Source organism: Nesoenas mayeri (assembly GCF_963082525.1).
Source record: "Nesoenas mayeri genome assembly, chromosome: 1".
In the NCBI taxonomy this organism is placed as follows: Eukaryota; Metazoa; Chordata; class Aves; order Columbiformes; family Columbidae; genus Nesoenas; species Nesoenas mayeri.
This window is the reverse complement of record NC_137541.1, coordinates 46,502,537-46,519,399: the sequence shown is the minus strand read 5'-3', so window position 1 is coordinate 46,519,399 and position 16,863 is coordinate 46,502,537. Positions and strand designations below refer to the sequence as shown.

The window sequence follows — 16,863 nt, the reverse complement described above, 5'->3', positions numbered from 1 at the left end:
CTCAGGAAGTTCTGAGAGGTAGATTAGACTGTCTGACTAGATAGCAACAGCAAGACCACATTTCATAATTTATTTCAGGAGTCTTACATACTGACAAAAAAAAATCATGAGATATTTTAAGTTAAAGAATAAATAAATCAGGCTGCTCCCTTTACATATTGTTAATAGGAAAATATAGTTGACATTTTTTCCCATGCCTTGCACCAGAAAAAGCCCTTTCTGCTGTGTTTACATAAACAGTAAGACAACAGTGGCTTCCTCAGATAACACCTCTATTTTATTATAAGAAAAGTTAAGTTAAAAGGTCATGTTTTATATAATTAAGACCTGTGGTCTATTTAAATTTTACAAGTGTTTATCTTTCTGGACAAAAAGAAAAAGGTGTCTCACTACAAATTATTTTATACCAGACTGCAGACTCAATGTCTTCCCAGAAATGAAGCTGGATTCTTCCTGAGAAGAATAGATCCTGGTTTTATTGCTATTGATGAGTAAGCCTACAATTCTGTCACAACGTACAAGACTACAATTTTGTCACAAACTGAAAATTCTGTTCCAGTGGTTTGTCTATTTTTTTAAGAAAAGTTGCATCACATGGGCAAGTCAAATCAAACCAGTATCTCTAATTCTTCATTTTCTTAGTATTGTTCAGATGTTGAAGCAAATTAATGTACTAATGTAGCTCAACCAATGATTTATCTTCCTGTGCAAAGCAGGCAAGTACTGCTGAGGTGAAAACAGCCACCACAACCTAATTTGAGAAGCAACGGGAAGAGCAGCCAAAGAGAACAAAATATCAGCACTGAAGCGGTAACATGATGTTCTGTGCAAAACCAGTCTGCAAAGTTCCAAGGGCATCCATAAGAACAGAAGATGCAATCAACTGCATCTACAATAAGAAACAAGTAGGAAAAAAACAGCACACTTGTACACACATAAAGAATGAGGTATTTTCAAAGAAAGACAAAAAAACCCCACATTTTTGCCCAGCTATTATGCTGATTTACACTTTAGGCAATCCTGCTATGAGAAGTCTGCTCAGAAAATATCAGGGTCATATCTTGCTTGTATTAGCTAAGAAATACATATTTACTAAACATCTGGAAAGTTACAAAGACTACCCAAAGGAACGGTTTAAAAATTGCCTTAGATTTAGCCTAGTTGTAGATAGGACAATAGATTTTAACAGCCACTATATTCTAAACATTGCAGGAGTACTATACAGTCATATTTTTTGATGCCTCAGGAGAAATCAGGAAGGGAAGTCTGAAACTGAGCCTCTCTGACTCACTGTCTAGATGTCCTGAGCGTCCAACAGAGACAGCCAGGAAATGCTGGACGCAGTTTGGAAATGTATCATTCCTTTAGGAAAAAGAAAATAAAACGGAAGAAGTCACACAGCTTTTGTTAGTGACACCACTTCATACATCAAAGTTGGGGAACAATGTCCCCGTTTGGGAACATGGCGATGCGTGTGACTTCCATATGGCACTTATTAGGTTGAGTTGGCTATATACAGACAGACATTTGCCAAGGTTTTGATGGTTGCTCCTGCAGCTGAATAAGCCTTTGCCTTTTAAAGTAAGGCTTCATCAGTGCTTGGGGGGCAGGGGAAAGTACTTCACTGTCATCTTTACCAGTTATCATATGGTGCAATCCCTAGTTTGAAAACTGAAGGCTACACAGAGAGGTGTTTAAAAGGCAGACCACAAACAAGGCTGTAGGTGAGCGGTGAGGACCCTTTCCCACAACAGGACATCAGACACCTTTGGGACCTGCAGGACTGGATGCGGTGACTGAAGAACGAGGCCCACTCTCACTGCACGGAAGATGGAGAAGAGGGAAGGGTAAGGAGAACGGAGGGACAAATGACCCAACTTACTGAAGTTTTCATCAGTAGGGAGGGTGTATTAGTGGAAGACAGGTCAGTGAAGAAAGCTTCAGGCAAAATTAAAAGGAAGGTACCAATGCTTTTGTCAACCAAGCGGCAATTTTTCAGGTCTCACAAAGTGTGACCAAACACTTTCCTTGCAACATGTCCTGTTTATGTGTTTGAGTAGAATGTTGGCAAGAAAACTGAACTCGCGAGCTTCTTCAGCATTGTTTCCAAAAAAACATACTTGAACTTTTCACAGTAGTATCCACAAGCAACAGAAAGCCAGACACCAGACTAAGTACCAAACACCAGTCTAAGTAAGCCAAGCTCAGCAATGTTTCATGTCTGCCACATCAGAGGCCACTGATAACAGATGATGTTCTTCTCATAATGCTGACTAAGGAATGGCAAAGATGGAACAAAAGGTGCCAACCTGGTTGTGTTGCTGCTTCAGGATCACAGTGTGCTTGTTGAAGATGCAAACTATCATCTTCCATCAACAAATACAAACCATCAGCTTTTCAGTAGTCAAGTACTTTAAACTTTATATATTAGTATTTATGATAATGCAGATTTCCCCACTTTTTCAATGCTTCTATGCATACTGATATAATAAAAGACAATACTGGGGAAAAAAAAATATCAATATATATTTGCATTCTTTGATTCTCATCTCTTCCAGATATTTTACGGAATCACTGTACCAAGAAACGCGGCTTTAGCAAGAGGAAACAGCAACAGCTAGAAAAAAATGAATTTGCATTTCATGTGCTACAGTCACTGCACAAGTTTTATCAAGTTAAAAAGTTGCAATCAGCTATTGACAAGTAAAAAGTACTGACAAGTAACTGATGGTGGAAAAACAAAAACTCAAATTGGGCAAGAACCTGTAGTCAATTCCGTGAAACTATGTTAAACACAACACAGCCTAAATAAAGACTAAGTTCTTCGGGTAACCAAACCACCTCTGATGGTTCACATCCCACAATCTACTGATATCATCGCATCAGGAATGCCACAATCTGTCACTGGTCAGCCATGGCTTATGCAAGTAAGGCACTTGCACTGTGACCAGATAATAAAGAAAATAAAAAGCTGACCTGACCACAAACAGAGCACAAACAGATGGTCCCTGCTTCAACAGGAGGCAGTGAGGAGTCAATCAAAAGCCAGTTTCCAGTTGTCCTGGCTCTGAGGAGGTTCTCCCAGCACCCCAGGAGAGCAGCCTGGGCCAGTTTTACCACAGATCCTGCTCACTTTAACAGATGACACTTCACCCTTGAAAACAGATCTTAAGTGACTCTAGGATAATCAGCGTATTGATGGCTTTCATCTTCTTTAGGAATAACATCCCACAATTCAAAGTTTTCTCTTCAAAAATAAAGTGTAAATACACATTGAATGTAGGGAAGGAAAAAAAACCCCACTACTTAGCAAACGCATACAGCAACAAACACAATAAAATCACATCACTCGCACGGCCTAGAATAGACACTTCTATTCCAAAACTCAACAAAAGTAACATCAGCAGAAAGAACATAAAACTTCATCTCCATACAAACCCATTTAATGCAGAAGTCAAATCTACTCTCTTCCAGTTCACAGCAGAAAAAAATTCAGGTAGCCTTGTGCAGCTGGAAGTTGTTACCTTACAGAATCTAAATTCTTCCAATTGAAGAGTATAAAACTGCACACATAGATTAATTGTGTGGTTTTACACTCAACAATTGGAAGAAATTAGAAATGCACTACTATTTGTAGTGGTTATTAACTGAAACAGCCTTTGCATTTTCTAGAGGGCATAAGAAGACTCCACAAAACTCTATATTAAAAAATTGCTTTTATAATTAGTTTTATAACGTCGCTGCAACACGTGAGGCTCAAACACGTTCAAGAAGAGAAGCTTCTAAATTTTTTATATTCCTGTTCTCTGTTCTATCTTTTACCCAATGTACCTATCTCACAATAAATCTGCTTTAAACACAGCTAATGAGAGCGCGAAACATTTCACAAAGCATGTACAAGATGCGATACTGTATATATCACTACATTGAGTCTGAAGTAAATCAAATAATGTAATAGTCCTATTTACAAGAAAATCAAGAAAAAGCTGTTCAAAAATAATATATCCATGACCACAAGTTTCACGATACCACAAAAGTTCTATGTGAGAGACAACTGCAAAACAGAAAGTTAGACATAGAGTAATTCTTCTGCCAAATGTATACTTTGGAATCATGCATAAGAGATCAAATCACGTTTCATTAAGGAATCAAAAGAAACAATTTAAAAGGTTGACACTCAAGCCATGAGAAAAGATGTATGTTCATTTAAAGCAGCCCATTACCAAGGCTATTGAAACAAAATAAACAAGACCCACAGTAACAGCTGGGAGGTCACGAAGCTCCTGTCTTCCTTCTGTCCCAGTGTGCTCATGCTGGTAATGTTCAGACAGATCAGTGGGAGTTACACACACTTTCATACACAGCGGACAGATGAAGCCCTGTGAAATGTATATTTGTTTTTAAGAAAGTAATAACAACAAAAAAGCAGATCTGGAATCAAACACTGTTCAAATCCTTACATTGAAAGTTCTCTACAATTACCAAAAGCAAAGTCTGTTTTCCTTTTAGAAAGATAGTTTTTGCAAACCACATATCAATACCATGGAGAAGGCAAGAAGGGAAGGGTTATTAAGGACATGAAACATACTTTAAAAGCTAGCACCATGCTTCATACTACTAAGTGTTCTCCAGACACCCATGGTACTCCCTTCATGTGACAGAGCAATAAGCTGCATAACAAATTGTGAATGGACCATTACGAGGCATCACGTCAGACCCATCATGCAGTTTCCCATAAGGGTGTTCAGATGTTTCACCGAGAGAGACAAGGGTGATGCAGTGAGATGGCAGAAATATCCCTGTAAATCAATAAGCAAGTTTGCAGCAGCAGGAGAAGCCCCGGTGCCAGCACAGCCGCTTGCCGGGCAGGCATGCTCGTTCAGGAGAAAACATGCACCTTCCTCGGAAGAATTAAAAAAAGACCTCAATCATGTTCACCAGAGATCTACCAAAGCCAAAAGTTAAACTGATTTCTGAAGAACAGCTTTACATCTTCCAGACACACGCTACATGCTTGAACACCCAGAAAATGCAAGGAGGAGTGAAATGCTCAGGCATCTGCCTGTGCTGGGGGATGGAGGATGCCTGAGCCGCAGGGCAGAGCACGACAGCGGCAGAAAGGACAGGCTGAGCACAGCCCTCCATGCACACGTGGAAAGGCTACGGCCCTGTCAAAAAAGGATGTTTGAGGCACATCCGTCTAGCTAACCCAGCCGTGTTGCACTCATTAAAGCACCTAGTGGATTCACTGCAAGCATGGAATATTTAGCAAACCTGTACTGCAGAGATTGCGCTGGGACCTCAGCTACAAAGATAGGGCAGACTCAAACGTTTCCTCCTTGGGCAGATTGCACAGTGAATAAAATACGTATATAGACTTGATTACACGTCCATGTGTGATCTGAAGCACTGACGTGACCACAGAGGGGACTAAAACAGACTGTCACCGCCCCTTGAGCAAGGAGCAGTTTGAATTCAGATGTCTCCACTCCTTTTGTTTCATACAATTCTCAAAAATCAGGATTGACTTCAACCAGGATTGAGGAGGTAGGAAACATGAGAATCTGCACAGATTTAACAATTATTCTCCATTTGAATCTTGCAGCAATACAAATTAGAAGATCTAGCCAAGACACTGGAGTGAAACAAGTCAACTGGATTTCTGACTTGATGTAATACTGGAGAACCAGGTGGGAACGTAACAAATGGAGAGCAAACATTCTGCAATGTCTGGCTATGGTACTCCTGAAGAGAAGTTCTCAGAGAGATACCACCTTAGGCCGGCTGCACAGGAAGACCAACAGAAAGATCAGCATGAATCTCTGGAGAGTGAGAACCCATCACCAGCTTCAGAGCACAGTGTCAAACAGATTTTGAAGTTATATGCTAAGGAGAACAGCCCACTTGTAACTTATGCAACAGATGGTGGAATATTGACTAGTAAAATAAACTTTTTCATGTTATACTGTATTAAACAAAAGTGACCTTTGGACTGACCTAGTTTTGACTCAGTAGCAAGAAAAGTCAACGGTGCAATAGTGCAGGCACAACACCACTTTGAAAGCTCATCCTATGTCAAGAAATTACTAATATAATAGTATTGAGGTACCTTGTGACACCCACCAGCTGTACAGTCAGTGATACTGCACCCATATTAACAGAATTGTGCAATTTTAGCCAAACTTTGGAAGGAAGCAACAATCTCATGGCATATTTTTATGCCTTAATTACTACAAAAGTAATGAGATTTTAGTCTGCAATTAAGAATATTTGTTTGTTTCAGGGACGGTGTAAATATGCATGCAAACCAGATTTGGACTCACAAATGCGTGACATGTATCACATGCAGCAAAATATTAAGGAATGTCTAATTATCCTGGCTGAAATAAGGCTTCGAAAAATAAGAAAGAAAAAGATGCACAGATGGAAGACAATTACGATTTTAAACAGCACAGTGAAAATTTCTCTTATCATAGCAGACATGAGAGTATTTGAATCATCATACTTTATTCAGTGTAAGAAAGGGCACTTTGCTCCCTTTAATTCTGTAATAGGAGTAATTAACCTTGAACTGCATTTGTATGCTAAGCTTGAAACATTTTCAAGCTAGGTAATCAGGCTACATTAGCACAAACTAGCTTCAACAGCCAGTGAAGTCAGTTTGCATTTTTCAGAGTTAATATTTGACAACACTGTAAATCGAAAGACATTGTAATACGGGACCAAAGCAAGAATAACAACTTATTCTGCTGGTTAAGTATGGCATACAGCACATAAAAAACAGATAGCGTTTACAAGTAGTAGGTTTATGCACCAACATCAGACATGTTTGATATGTCACAAGGAAGAAGTGGTTTCCAGTATACATTATAACTTAGCAGAAGTAAGGTGAAAAGGAAGTGCAAGTGTGATAAAACGTTATGCCTCATTTTTCATAACTCTCATAGAAGATTTATTAACGAGGAGTCGTAAGCTTATTTCTCATTGCTTTTAATTTTAATAATTCCTTTCTAGGATTACAGGAAGGATTGCTTGTGATCATTTAGACAGATAAGCCTAATTAACAGTTACATATAAATATGGCCTCGCCTTCCTTTCTGATTTAAATAACAACCAATTCTTAGAAGATGCTGCTTCTGAGTATTTGTTTAGTACAACTGGTTTTTAGCTAGGGAATCAAAAGTTACTCTCAACAGCTTCACAGATCAGAGAAACAGCACCCAAGGTTTAAGACTCCTGTCCCACATAGGGTTTACAGTACCTCTGAGGAGCCCTCGTTGTTCACGTCCACGGCATTTCCTGGTGTGGCAGATGAATCTGAATCCGAGCTCTGAGACCCACCTCTACCTGGAGTCTGAAAGCGAGGAGGGAGAGAAAAATGAGTGTCTACAGACTGCATGGCACGTATCCTATGCAACGGCCTCTCTTCTACTTGCTGGAATACAGAAGCACTTTCCTTCCACAAGAGTAATGAAGTGAACAAGCTGACAAGTAATTATATAATTTTCAGTGCAACACTTCAACAAAAGCTTTTATTCAAGACTCACCATGCATCAAAGAACAAGCAGACACCAGAAGAAAAGGCCAGGATTTTAAACCACTTCCCCTCATGAGCACCCAACACAAAACAAAGCATTAGGCTAAACTCAGACTCTGCCCTTATATCACTCACCCCGATGGTAAATTAGGTCTCTATATCAAATCAGAAAACTCTAAAAACTACAATCTAAACACCTTCAGAAGTAGTGAACTAGTATTATACCACTTTCTTGATAACCTGTCTTCAATCCGAACAAGCCTTTAAATATTTTAAAGATGGAAAACTACAGAGCGAGAACCCTGTTGACAGAATAAGCACACAAGCAGATACACTGGCTCGAGTTGGGAAAAATAAAAGCAAGTGTCAAGGATGTGGTAAGGTTAAACTATGTTAATCAGTAAGACAGACAACCTATAAAAATAAACTTCTATGAATATGTTAGAAATCAAAATAACAGTACAGATTTGAAAGTACAGATTTAAAGAAAATATGCAAATAAATTTGAAATACTACTTGATTCAAAATCTGAATGGATGGATCACAACTTCAGATCCTTCTTTAACTTTGATTTAGATTTGATTTAACTTCTCTTACTGTTCTCCAGAATGCCACTGCTTGGCAGATGGCAGAAGAGTTAACATTCTCAAAGCAAACATCAGTGAAGAAGTTACCTTCATACTGATACGCAACCCTAGTTTCAACAAAGAATAGAAGTTCATTATCCAATTCCATTATGACAATTGCAAATGGGATGAATTGATGCTACTCTAATATTTTACCTTATTTGGAAATACTTGTAATATATTCTAATTTAATATGGGGAGATTAAAAATACAGAATTGTAAATATATAGATTGAAATCTACAGAGGGACGGACAGAAGTAGATAAATAGTTTTACTTTCTAGATCTTGGTGTCTCCAAAATTTTGTTTTAGAATTTTTTTTTGCTCAAATATATCCTTTTTTTCAGACAAATTAGTTTTTATAAGGTATTTGCAGCACATAGGCTTTTCCATACTTTGAAAATTAAGTATATTTCCCTACTTTGCTTCATAAAGACTGTTCTATTTCCAACCTTCATAGAGATTACAGCCTTTTATTACTAATCAAATTAAAAAATGTAATAAAAAGGTCAAGTTTACTGATTAAAAACTTAATTCCCAGTGACAGAGTTCAATTTCAGAAAGGCTCTGAAGTCTGGCCAAAGGGGAGTGAGGAGGGCTGAGGCAGCGAGTTATTGGGGATGGTAAGAATAAGTGTAGGAGAAGACAATCTGTCTTCATTCCAGCCTTCTCTGAGGTCATCAGTTAAGTGACCAACATACGCTGGTTTTCCTACTCCCATTTCTTTTTCATTTTAGCTGTGTAAGTTTTGCTTTTTTATGTTTCTAAAGAACATAGAAACACAATACAGTTTCTTTCTAGCACAGCGTACAAAAGCAATAGGCAGAGTGATGCAAACTCTTCAAGTTAATAATAGGAGAGGCAAAAAAGGGTGTAAGCAAAGAACATGATGAACATGCAAAGCACATCAAAGTGAAGGCACTAACGCTTCTCCAGGTCACTGATACAGACAGTAAACAAGGCACCAGCAGGGACCACGGGTGCACACTCATCAAGTTTTCATATAACATCAAACTGGGAAGACCAGCTGACACACTCAAGGGCAGGGTGGCCATTGAAAAGGACCTAAATGGGCTGGAGGAACAGGCCAACATGAACCTTGTGCAATTCAACAGGGACAAATGTGGAGTCCTGCACCTAGGAAGGCAAACCCCTGGCTGCTCTGCTGAGAAGTACCTGGGGCTTGTATCAGACAGCAAGCCAAACAGGAGCCAGAAGCATGCCCTGGCAGCAGAGAGGGCCACCAGCATCCTGGGATGCATTAGCAAGAGCCCAGCCAATGACCAAGGGAAGCGATCACCCCCTCACTGGCCAGCACCCCTTGGACCACATCGAGATACTGCATCTAGTTTTGGCTCTCCCAGTCCCAGGAGAACATTGATAAATGCGAGTGAGTTCAGCAAAAGGCCACCTGTGGGGAGAGGCTGAGGGAACAGGGCTGACTCAGCCTGAAGCAGGGACAGCTTTGGGAGCAGCCCCACCACCACCTATGAGGAGGTCATCAGAAAAGGAAGCCAGGCTGCTCCCAGCAGCACACAGACACAAAAACTGACACGAGAGGTTCTCACTCGACGTACGGAAAAGCTCCTCCAGCGTGAGGCCAAGGAGCAGCCTGCTCGTCATCTCTGAGCTGGTCCCGCTCATGGCAGGAACTCGGACTAGAGAGCTCCTGAGCTCCCTTCCCACCCAAATTGTTCTGTGACCTCTAGAGCGCTGTCCTGTGGAAACACTCATCTGGCAGGAAAGCTCCAAAACACAAGCTTAGTAATTCCACTAATAGAGAAGTAGATTGTGTGCATTGACGGTCTGAGGAATAATATCTAAAGCAATTGGTAAGGTGTGGCCAAGTTTCTCAGTATGACAGATAAATTGTAATATTGCATCTAATGTTATAAACAGTTTTCTTTGCTTTATATAGTTCAGAAGTTCCTCTCCATGCAATCCACAGACCACAATCATGGAATCCAGAGGTAAGGCTCACTTGTGAATCCTTTTTGTGTGAAAACAACCCAAAGAAGATGTATACACACATACGTCTACATAAGGAAACATGATGAGGTCATGTGTCAAAGCTTTCTTCCATAAAGGAGTTGAACTTTCATGAAGCAATAATGATAAATTTCTTACTGAAAGAAATTTTTGAAAAGGCTTTAGAAATTCAAACATGATAAAAAGGCTTTTGTATGGCAGTTAGCTATGGCAGCTGTTCTGTTCTAAAAAGCCTGAGAATTTGGACCCCTATCTGTCCCAACATCTACATCCACAAGTAGAAATAGGATGTTTTGAAATGAAAAAAGTGTCATTATTAAGGGATATGCACTTCTTTACTGAGCCTTTACAAGAAATGGAAGCCTTTTGTTCTACTGTTTGGCTCCAAAAACTGAAGAATGTGCCTTCATGTAGCCTTGGACAGAAAGACATGAGAGCGGAAGGAGAACCTGAACACAACATGGCCTGAGCAATGACAGTAAGAGATGGTCTCACCATCTCTTTAGACAGGCAGCATATACCTCCAGTTCTACCACACCTGAATCGTTTTGTCACAAAACCAATAGCTTTCTGTGACAATTAACAAAATATTTTCTTCACCTGGTATCATAACTTCTTATACAATGCTACTGTGCATTCTTAATCGTTCATCACATTTCACCCCAAAGTTGGCTGCATTTCACAGTTAAATTTGCATATTAAGTTCTGCAAGTTCCAGCACTACAAATTGGAGATTATTACAACCTCCAGGATGAAAGCTCTTCTATTAAAAGTATCATGTTATTACTACATGGTTGATTAAAGTATTTGCTTTATGAAACACTTCAGACATGCTATAATCACACTGAAACACGCTGCATGACACGCCTTATTATGTGCAATACATAAAACAGAAATTATTAAACAGTACCTGGTAAAATCCTTTTAACTTTCCAAAAAACAACGTGCCATCTTTGAAAGAGAAAGCATAATTCCAAGCTAGATTTAGAAAGCTCGGTACAAATAGGTGGCATTTGCTGGTGAGTGGCATGCACAGGGAAGAAAAGCGGCAAGAAAAGAGGTCATAAAGTAACTTTCAAGATGGGGAGAAACACTCCATAGCATCCACTTGCAAAGTAACACAGGTTAACAAGAAAAAATAAACACAAATTTGGAAGGATGTTATGGAAACTGAGACCATAAATGCAATTAACTTCTCTTTCGAAGCTGTAATATAATTTAAACGTCCAGCCAAATAAAGAATGGGGAATTTATAGTATTTTTTTAATTGACCAATGCATAATGAAATAGGTTCACACACATATGTAAGATAGGCTCCCAGACCACTATTATTATCATGTTCCATTAAAAAAAAAAACAAAACAAAACACACCACCTTGAACAACTCAGACTTTGTGAACTAAGGAAAGATTCAGAATGATGCTCATTGTTTTCAGCTGGAGTACACAGGGAACCAAAGAATGACCTATGAATCCCATAGGAATAGTAATTTTTCACAGAGACTTCTGTATACATATTTTTGCATAAAATATGTGACCCTTAAAGGCACATCTGGAGTTGAAAGACTGATGCAAAGTTAGTCTCTCACCCAGCATATTTCTTTCCTAGTTGTCACAGTTACATTTGTTTACTTTGCAGAGAAGCGCTTGTTTCTACAACCAGCACTAGAGTTGCAGAAGTAATATGCTAAACTTCATAATGTTCTCCGTGTTTTCTCAAAATTGCAAGCTAATAAAAAGAAACATCATTAACAACAAAAGGACGACAACGATTGCAGCTTGTTTTCTGAAAAGGAATAGAAAATTATATAATGAATGAGTTGAGCTAATGCATTAAAATGACAGAGTATAAATATGGATCACTACCATGTCATTTTTGCACAGTCATTTAACTGAATGGAGTGTAGCTATAGACAGATAAGTTACTCTTTTCAGCAGTTTTAAATTCAGAATCAATTAAACCTTTGAAAAAATATGTTAAGCACTGAGAAAGTCTGAACAAATATGGATTTATACAGTTTTCCCAGCACAGATTCAAAAACTACAGAAGGGTACTATTGTCCAAACATACTAATGTCCTGAAGCAACAAATAAGATGCAAGAATGAGAAGAAGGCCAGAGCCCTTGTAGTCAAACAACTCTTAGTGGTAGTAACAGAGTATAGTACCATACGGAACAGTAACACTGTTTACTTCTAAAGAAGTGTCACAGCTTCTTTATGAGTTCGTAAAACTACTCCTGACTCCACAGGGCACAAAGCCCTTCTTTTCCATCACACCTTCAGTTCCACACAAGCAGACCCTGTGCCCAGGCAGAGGCACATGAGCTCCCTTGAGCCCCACAGGGACAGCGCGAGCACAGCTGCAGTGCAGCACCCATCGGAGCAAATGCGCTATTTGGCAAACCCTGCAATTATACATGTAAAAAAGAAAATTATAGGCAAAGCACGGGATGCAACACATCCCAGGCAAGTAAATATTTCTGCTCCTGAACGTGGAGTATGAGAAAAGGTGCTACCTGAGCTACAGAAATGCCTGCAAATCTCTGTTCTCCACCTAGACCCCAAGACCTCAGCACCAAGAACTCAAGCATTGCTAGAAACAGAGCAATAAGATCTTACCACCCAAATACACACAACCGCTAACAGACAACCAGTTAAACACAAAGAAAAAGGCAAAAACAAATGTAAACAGTAGTCACACTGGTGAGGCAGACGAGTCCTTCACTGTGAAGTATGAGAGATGGGAAGAAGGCTCAGAAGAAAGTCAAAGTAACCAGTTTTCCACCAGCTGAAAATAAATGCCTCCTCCCTACAATAAGTGTTTTTTTTCTTCTTCCTTCAAGTTTTGCTATCTTGTAAATATAAAAAGCTTTAACAGACCAGAGGCAACAGCCACTGTCCCACTAGTAGAGAAACAACTGAGAGGGGACACAGTGGCCACAAAGGATGTTCAGAGTTGAATGCAGTAAAGAAAATAGAGATCTCCGAAGAACACATATATAGAGAGCTTACAAAAATCAAAATATCTGGCCAGGAAAGTTGTGTCTCAGATGTTCCACACAGATGTCTTTTGGGAAAGAGAACCTTTTTCTAGATCAGCATAGCGACTGGCATGACAAACAATGCATTAAACTAAAAAGTGACAAGAATGAATGAAAGGAGGTGTCCAGTTCTGGGCCCCTCAGTTCAAGAAGGACAGGGAACTGCTGGAGAGGGTCCAGCGTAGGACAACAAAGATGATTAAGGGAGTGGAGCACCTCCCTTATGAGGAAAGGCTGAGGGAGCTGGGGCTCTTTAGTTTGGAGAAGAGGAGACTGAGGGGTGACCTTATTAATGTTTATAAATATATAAAGGGTGAGTGCCACGAGGATGGAACCAGGGTCTTCTCGTTGGCAAACAATGATAGGACAAGGGGTAATGGGATCAAGCTGGAACACAAGAGGTTCCACTTAAATTTGAGAAAAAACTTCTTCTCAGTAAGGGTGCCAGAGCACTGGAACAGGCTGCCCAGGGGGGTTGTGGAGTCTCCTTCTCTGGAGACATTCAAGACCCACCTGGACATGTTCCTGTGCGACCTCACCTAGGCGTTCCTGCTCCAGCAGGGGGATTGGACTAGATGATCTTTTGAGGTCCCTTCCAATCCCAAACATACTGTGATACTGTGATACTGTGAGGTTTTACGGTGCAACGGTAGAGAACAGATAGATCCCTGAAAAGCCACATTGAAAACATACACAAAATTTAGAAACACCTTGCATGGAAAGGACCTAAAACGAGGACCTAGGTGAAGACAGCATGGAGATACTAACTTCAAAAAGCAGATGAGCAACGTTCAGTGTACACTGGTTGTTCATTATATACACGTTACTAAGAGTATACAATGCTTTCTATTTTGAAAATATACCATTCAAAGTTACTATAAATGTGCTTTTAAAAACAGAAATTACAACCGTGGATGAAATAAAAGGTGACCACAGAACAGAGGAAGTATGAAAAAAGATTTTATGTTTTAAAACTTCAGTAATCAGAATTTCTACTAAGTGACTAAAACAGTATCTTTGTAGCTTTTGTCTTCCTCCTTTGCAGTTTGATGGCCAGCTGAGTCACCAAAAAAGTTAAAAAAAGTAACAAAGGATTCCTTTTTTGTTAAGCATACTTTCATAACTCAAGTTATATCACCAGTAACGAACAGCCATCCGGATAGAAAGGATGGCATCATCTGTAATTCATTCAAACCCAACAGATAGACAAGATATTACATTTCAGTGACTGGAAGGCAGCGTGTTTTTGCCACCTACTTTACTGATGCACAAGAACAGGTCAAGAGAAGATCCCTTGGCCTTCAAATTACTGCCTGAAACATGAAAGATATACTTAAGCTCTTTATGGACAAGGTTTGACAGCAAGTTAAGGCTCACTTTTAACACCAAAGTACGTCAGAAGTCTTTTTCATACTTTTCCAGCCAGAGGTTGTAAGTCAAAAAGGTATGTATGAGGTTGTGCAAGCAATCACCACTTTTATAAAAGGCCTAAAGCCCTTTTAGTAAGAGGTAGATTTTTAAAAGCATAGTTATGTGCACCAGTTACAAGATTTACACCTTTAAAAATCTTGGCATTTCTCTACTTTTGGGGCAGGAAGAAGTCTGTTTCAACTTTGTTTGCAATTAATTCTGCTGTAATCCTGTAATTTTTGAGAGCCACTAGGGAACAGTTGTTTAAACTCTTCAGAGGAGATGCTGTTTCTAACATACAAAAACTTTTGCACTGACTTCAGATTTTTATAGGAAGTGTTTAGCTGAACTCATACGTGGGGGCAGTTTTCCTTTGGCACTGTATCAAGCTTTTTGCTCCATCACAGAAGCTTTTCTTGATGGTCTGTTATTTCTCAGAATCAACAAACACCCAGTTACATGCTGCCAATATTTAATTAGAGCCGTACTCAGTTTCCCTGCTTGTTAGCAGGGCTTCCCATCAAACTTCAGGAAGGAAGTTCTTCCCTGTAAACACAAAGCTCCAAACAGATCAAGAGCAATCCTCACCTGCTCAAGGTATATAACCGAAAAACAATGTGAGACGTGCTTCACACTGAAAAAGCTGGCGGTACGCATACCGATGTACCTTTTTCCCCTCTGTTAACTCTCATTCTTGTAGCAACACCTCCTTGCACGGCAGCTAAGAAAAGCACGCCAGCGTTTCCAACAAAACACCCTTCCACAGAGGTGTTACGGCTCGCAGCATGCATCGGAAGAAACACCAGATAAAACACCAAGGGCAGCTGGTTCTGCTCTACTCATGAGCGCCTTTGGCACGACACCGACCCGCTGTGTTGCGGTGCGGGATCTGGAGCGCTGCCTTCCCACTACCACCGTGACTCAACCCTTTTTGGTGCATCCTCCAGCCAAGCGCCAGGGATGAAGGACTAGAGCCCTGAGCCATGCCAACACCTGCCCTTCGCCAGCAGCTCCCTGACAGCCTCCACCCGAGCCACAGGCGAACTGCAAGGCAGCCAGCACCGCCGCGGAGGATTTTGGAAAGCCAGAAGGGTTTCACAAACCAGTGTCACAACTTGGCTTCTCAAACCAGCCAGAGCTGCCGGAAAAGCCGGTTCCTAAAATAAGGCAGACAGGTGGCTGGTGGCCGCCAGGCGGGCTTGTGGCGATAGGAGCCTCTTTGCCAGCTGGCCCGCCGGGAAACGGCCCCAGCTCCCCGCTCACCCCAGCCCGGGCCTCCCCTCAACCTGCCCCAAGCGAGGGCAGCCGGCAGCCCCGCCAGGGGCGAAGGCGGCGGGCGGAGACGCCGCGGCGTTGCGGGAAAGAGCCACGCCGGGGCAGGGCCGCCCCTCGCCCCGCTGACAGGCCCCTGGCCGGGCCGGGGGGCCCGCCCGCCGCCGGCACCCCCGCCCAGCCCGGGGGAAGCCACCGCCCCCAGCCGGGACGCGGGATCGCGGGCCCGTCCTGTCCCGCCGGGACTCGGGCCGTGTGTCGTGCCGGCGAACAAGCTCACGGCCTCCGCGGCCGCCACGGGCCTCAGCCCTCCCCTGCGCCGCAGAACGGGCCGGGGCGAGCCGGCGGCTCCGGCCCCACCGCGGCGAGCCCGGCCCCGAGCCCGGCCGGCACCAGGAAGCGGCACCTCCCGCCATGCCACGGCAAGGCAAGGCAAGGCAAGGCATGGCACCGCACGCCGCCCTCGCCGCCGCCGGGGCAGGTCTCGCTGCCTTACCCGCTGCAGAATCCGCCTGAACATGGTGGCGGAGCCCGGATGCCGCCGGGCGGCCGCCGCCAGGCCGAGGGGGAAGCCGCGGGGCCCCGCGCAGCGCCGCCCCCGCCCCGCAGGAGCCCGGCGCGGCCCGCTCGCCCCGTGACAGCCGCCGCGGCCCGGGAGGCGGAGCAGCCGCCGCGCCGGGGCGGGACCGCACCGCCCCGGGGAGGGCCGGGCCCGGCGGGGACGGGGCTACCAGCGCCCGGCCGCGGGAGAGAGGGCGGGGGTTCCCCGGGCGGAGGACGGCAGGCCGGCGGTGCTGCCGCGGGTCGAGGCGGTTGTGGCTGCGCGGGGTCTGCGCCCCGATCTCCTCCGCGGGCTCCGGGCCGCGCTCCTTCCCGGCGCGCGGGGCCCAGCAGCGCAGCTCTCGATGCGCCGCCTGCGCGTTGGTGTCTCTGCCGCCCGGGAGACGTGCCGGCTGCTGGGGCAGGGGCGGAGGGGGGCCGCAGGATG

The 16,863-nt window shown here is 42.7% G+C and overlaps 1 protein-coding gene across 1 annotated transcript in view; it reads right to left on the bottom strand.

The window, feature by feature from the left end:
* The window catches only part of EEA1 (early endosome antigen 1), a 71,315-nt gene extending 54,820 nt beyond the window's left edge, over positions 1–16,495 (bottom strand). Inside the window, exons 1-3 of the mRNA XM_080363581.1 lie at positions 16,372–16,495; positions 7,262–7,354; positions 4,257–4,379 (exon numbers count right to left, since the gene is read on the bottom strand). Of these exons, the coding sequence (XP_080219707.1) occupies positions 4,257–4,379; positions 7,262–7,354; positions 16,372–16,395 (240 nt within the window). The 5' untranslated portion in view covers positions 16,396–16,495. The remainder of the gene's footprint in view (positions 1–4,256; positions 4,380–7,261; positions 7,355–16,371) is intronic.
* Between the last annotated feature and the right edge of the window lie 368 nt (positions 16,496–16,863).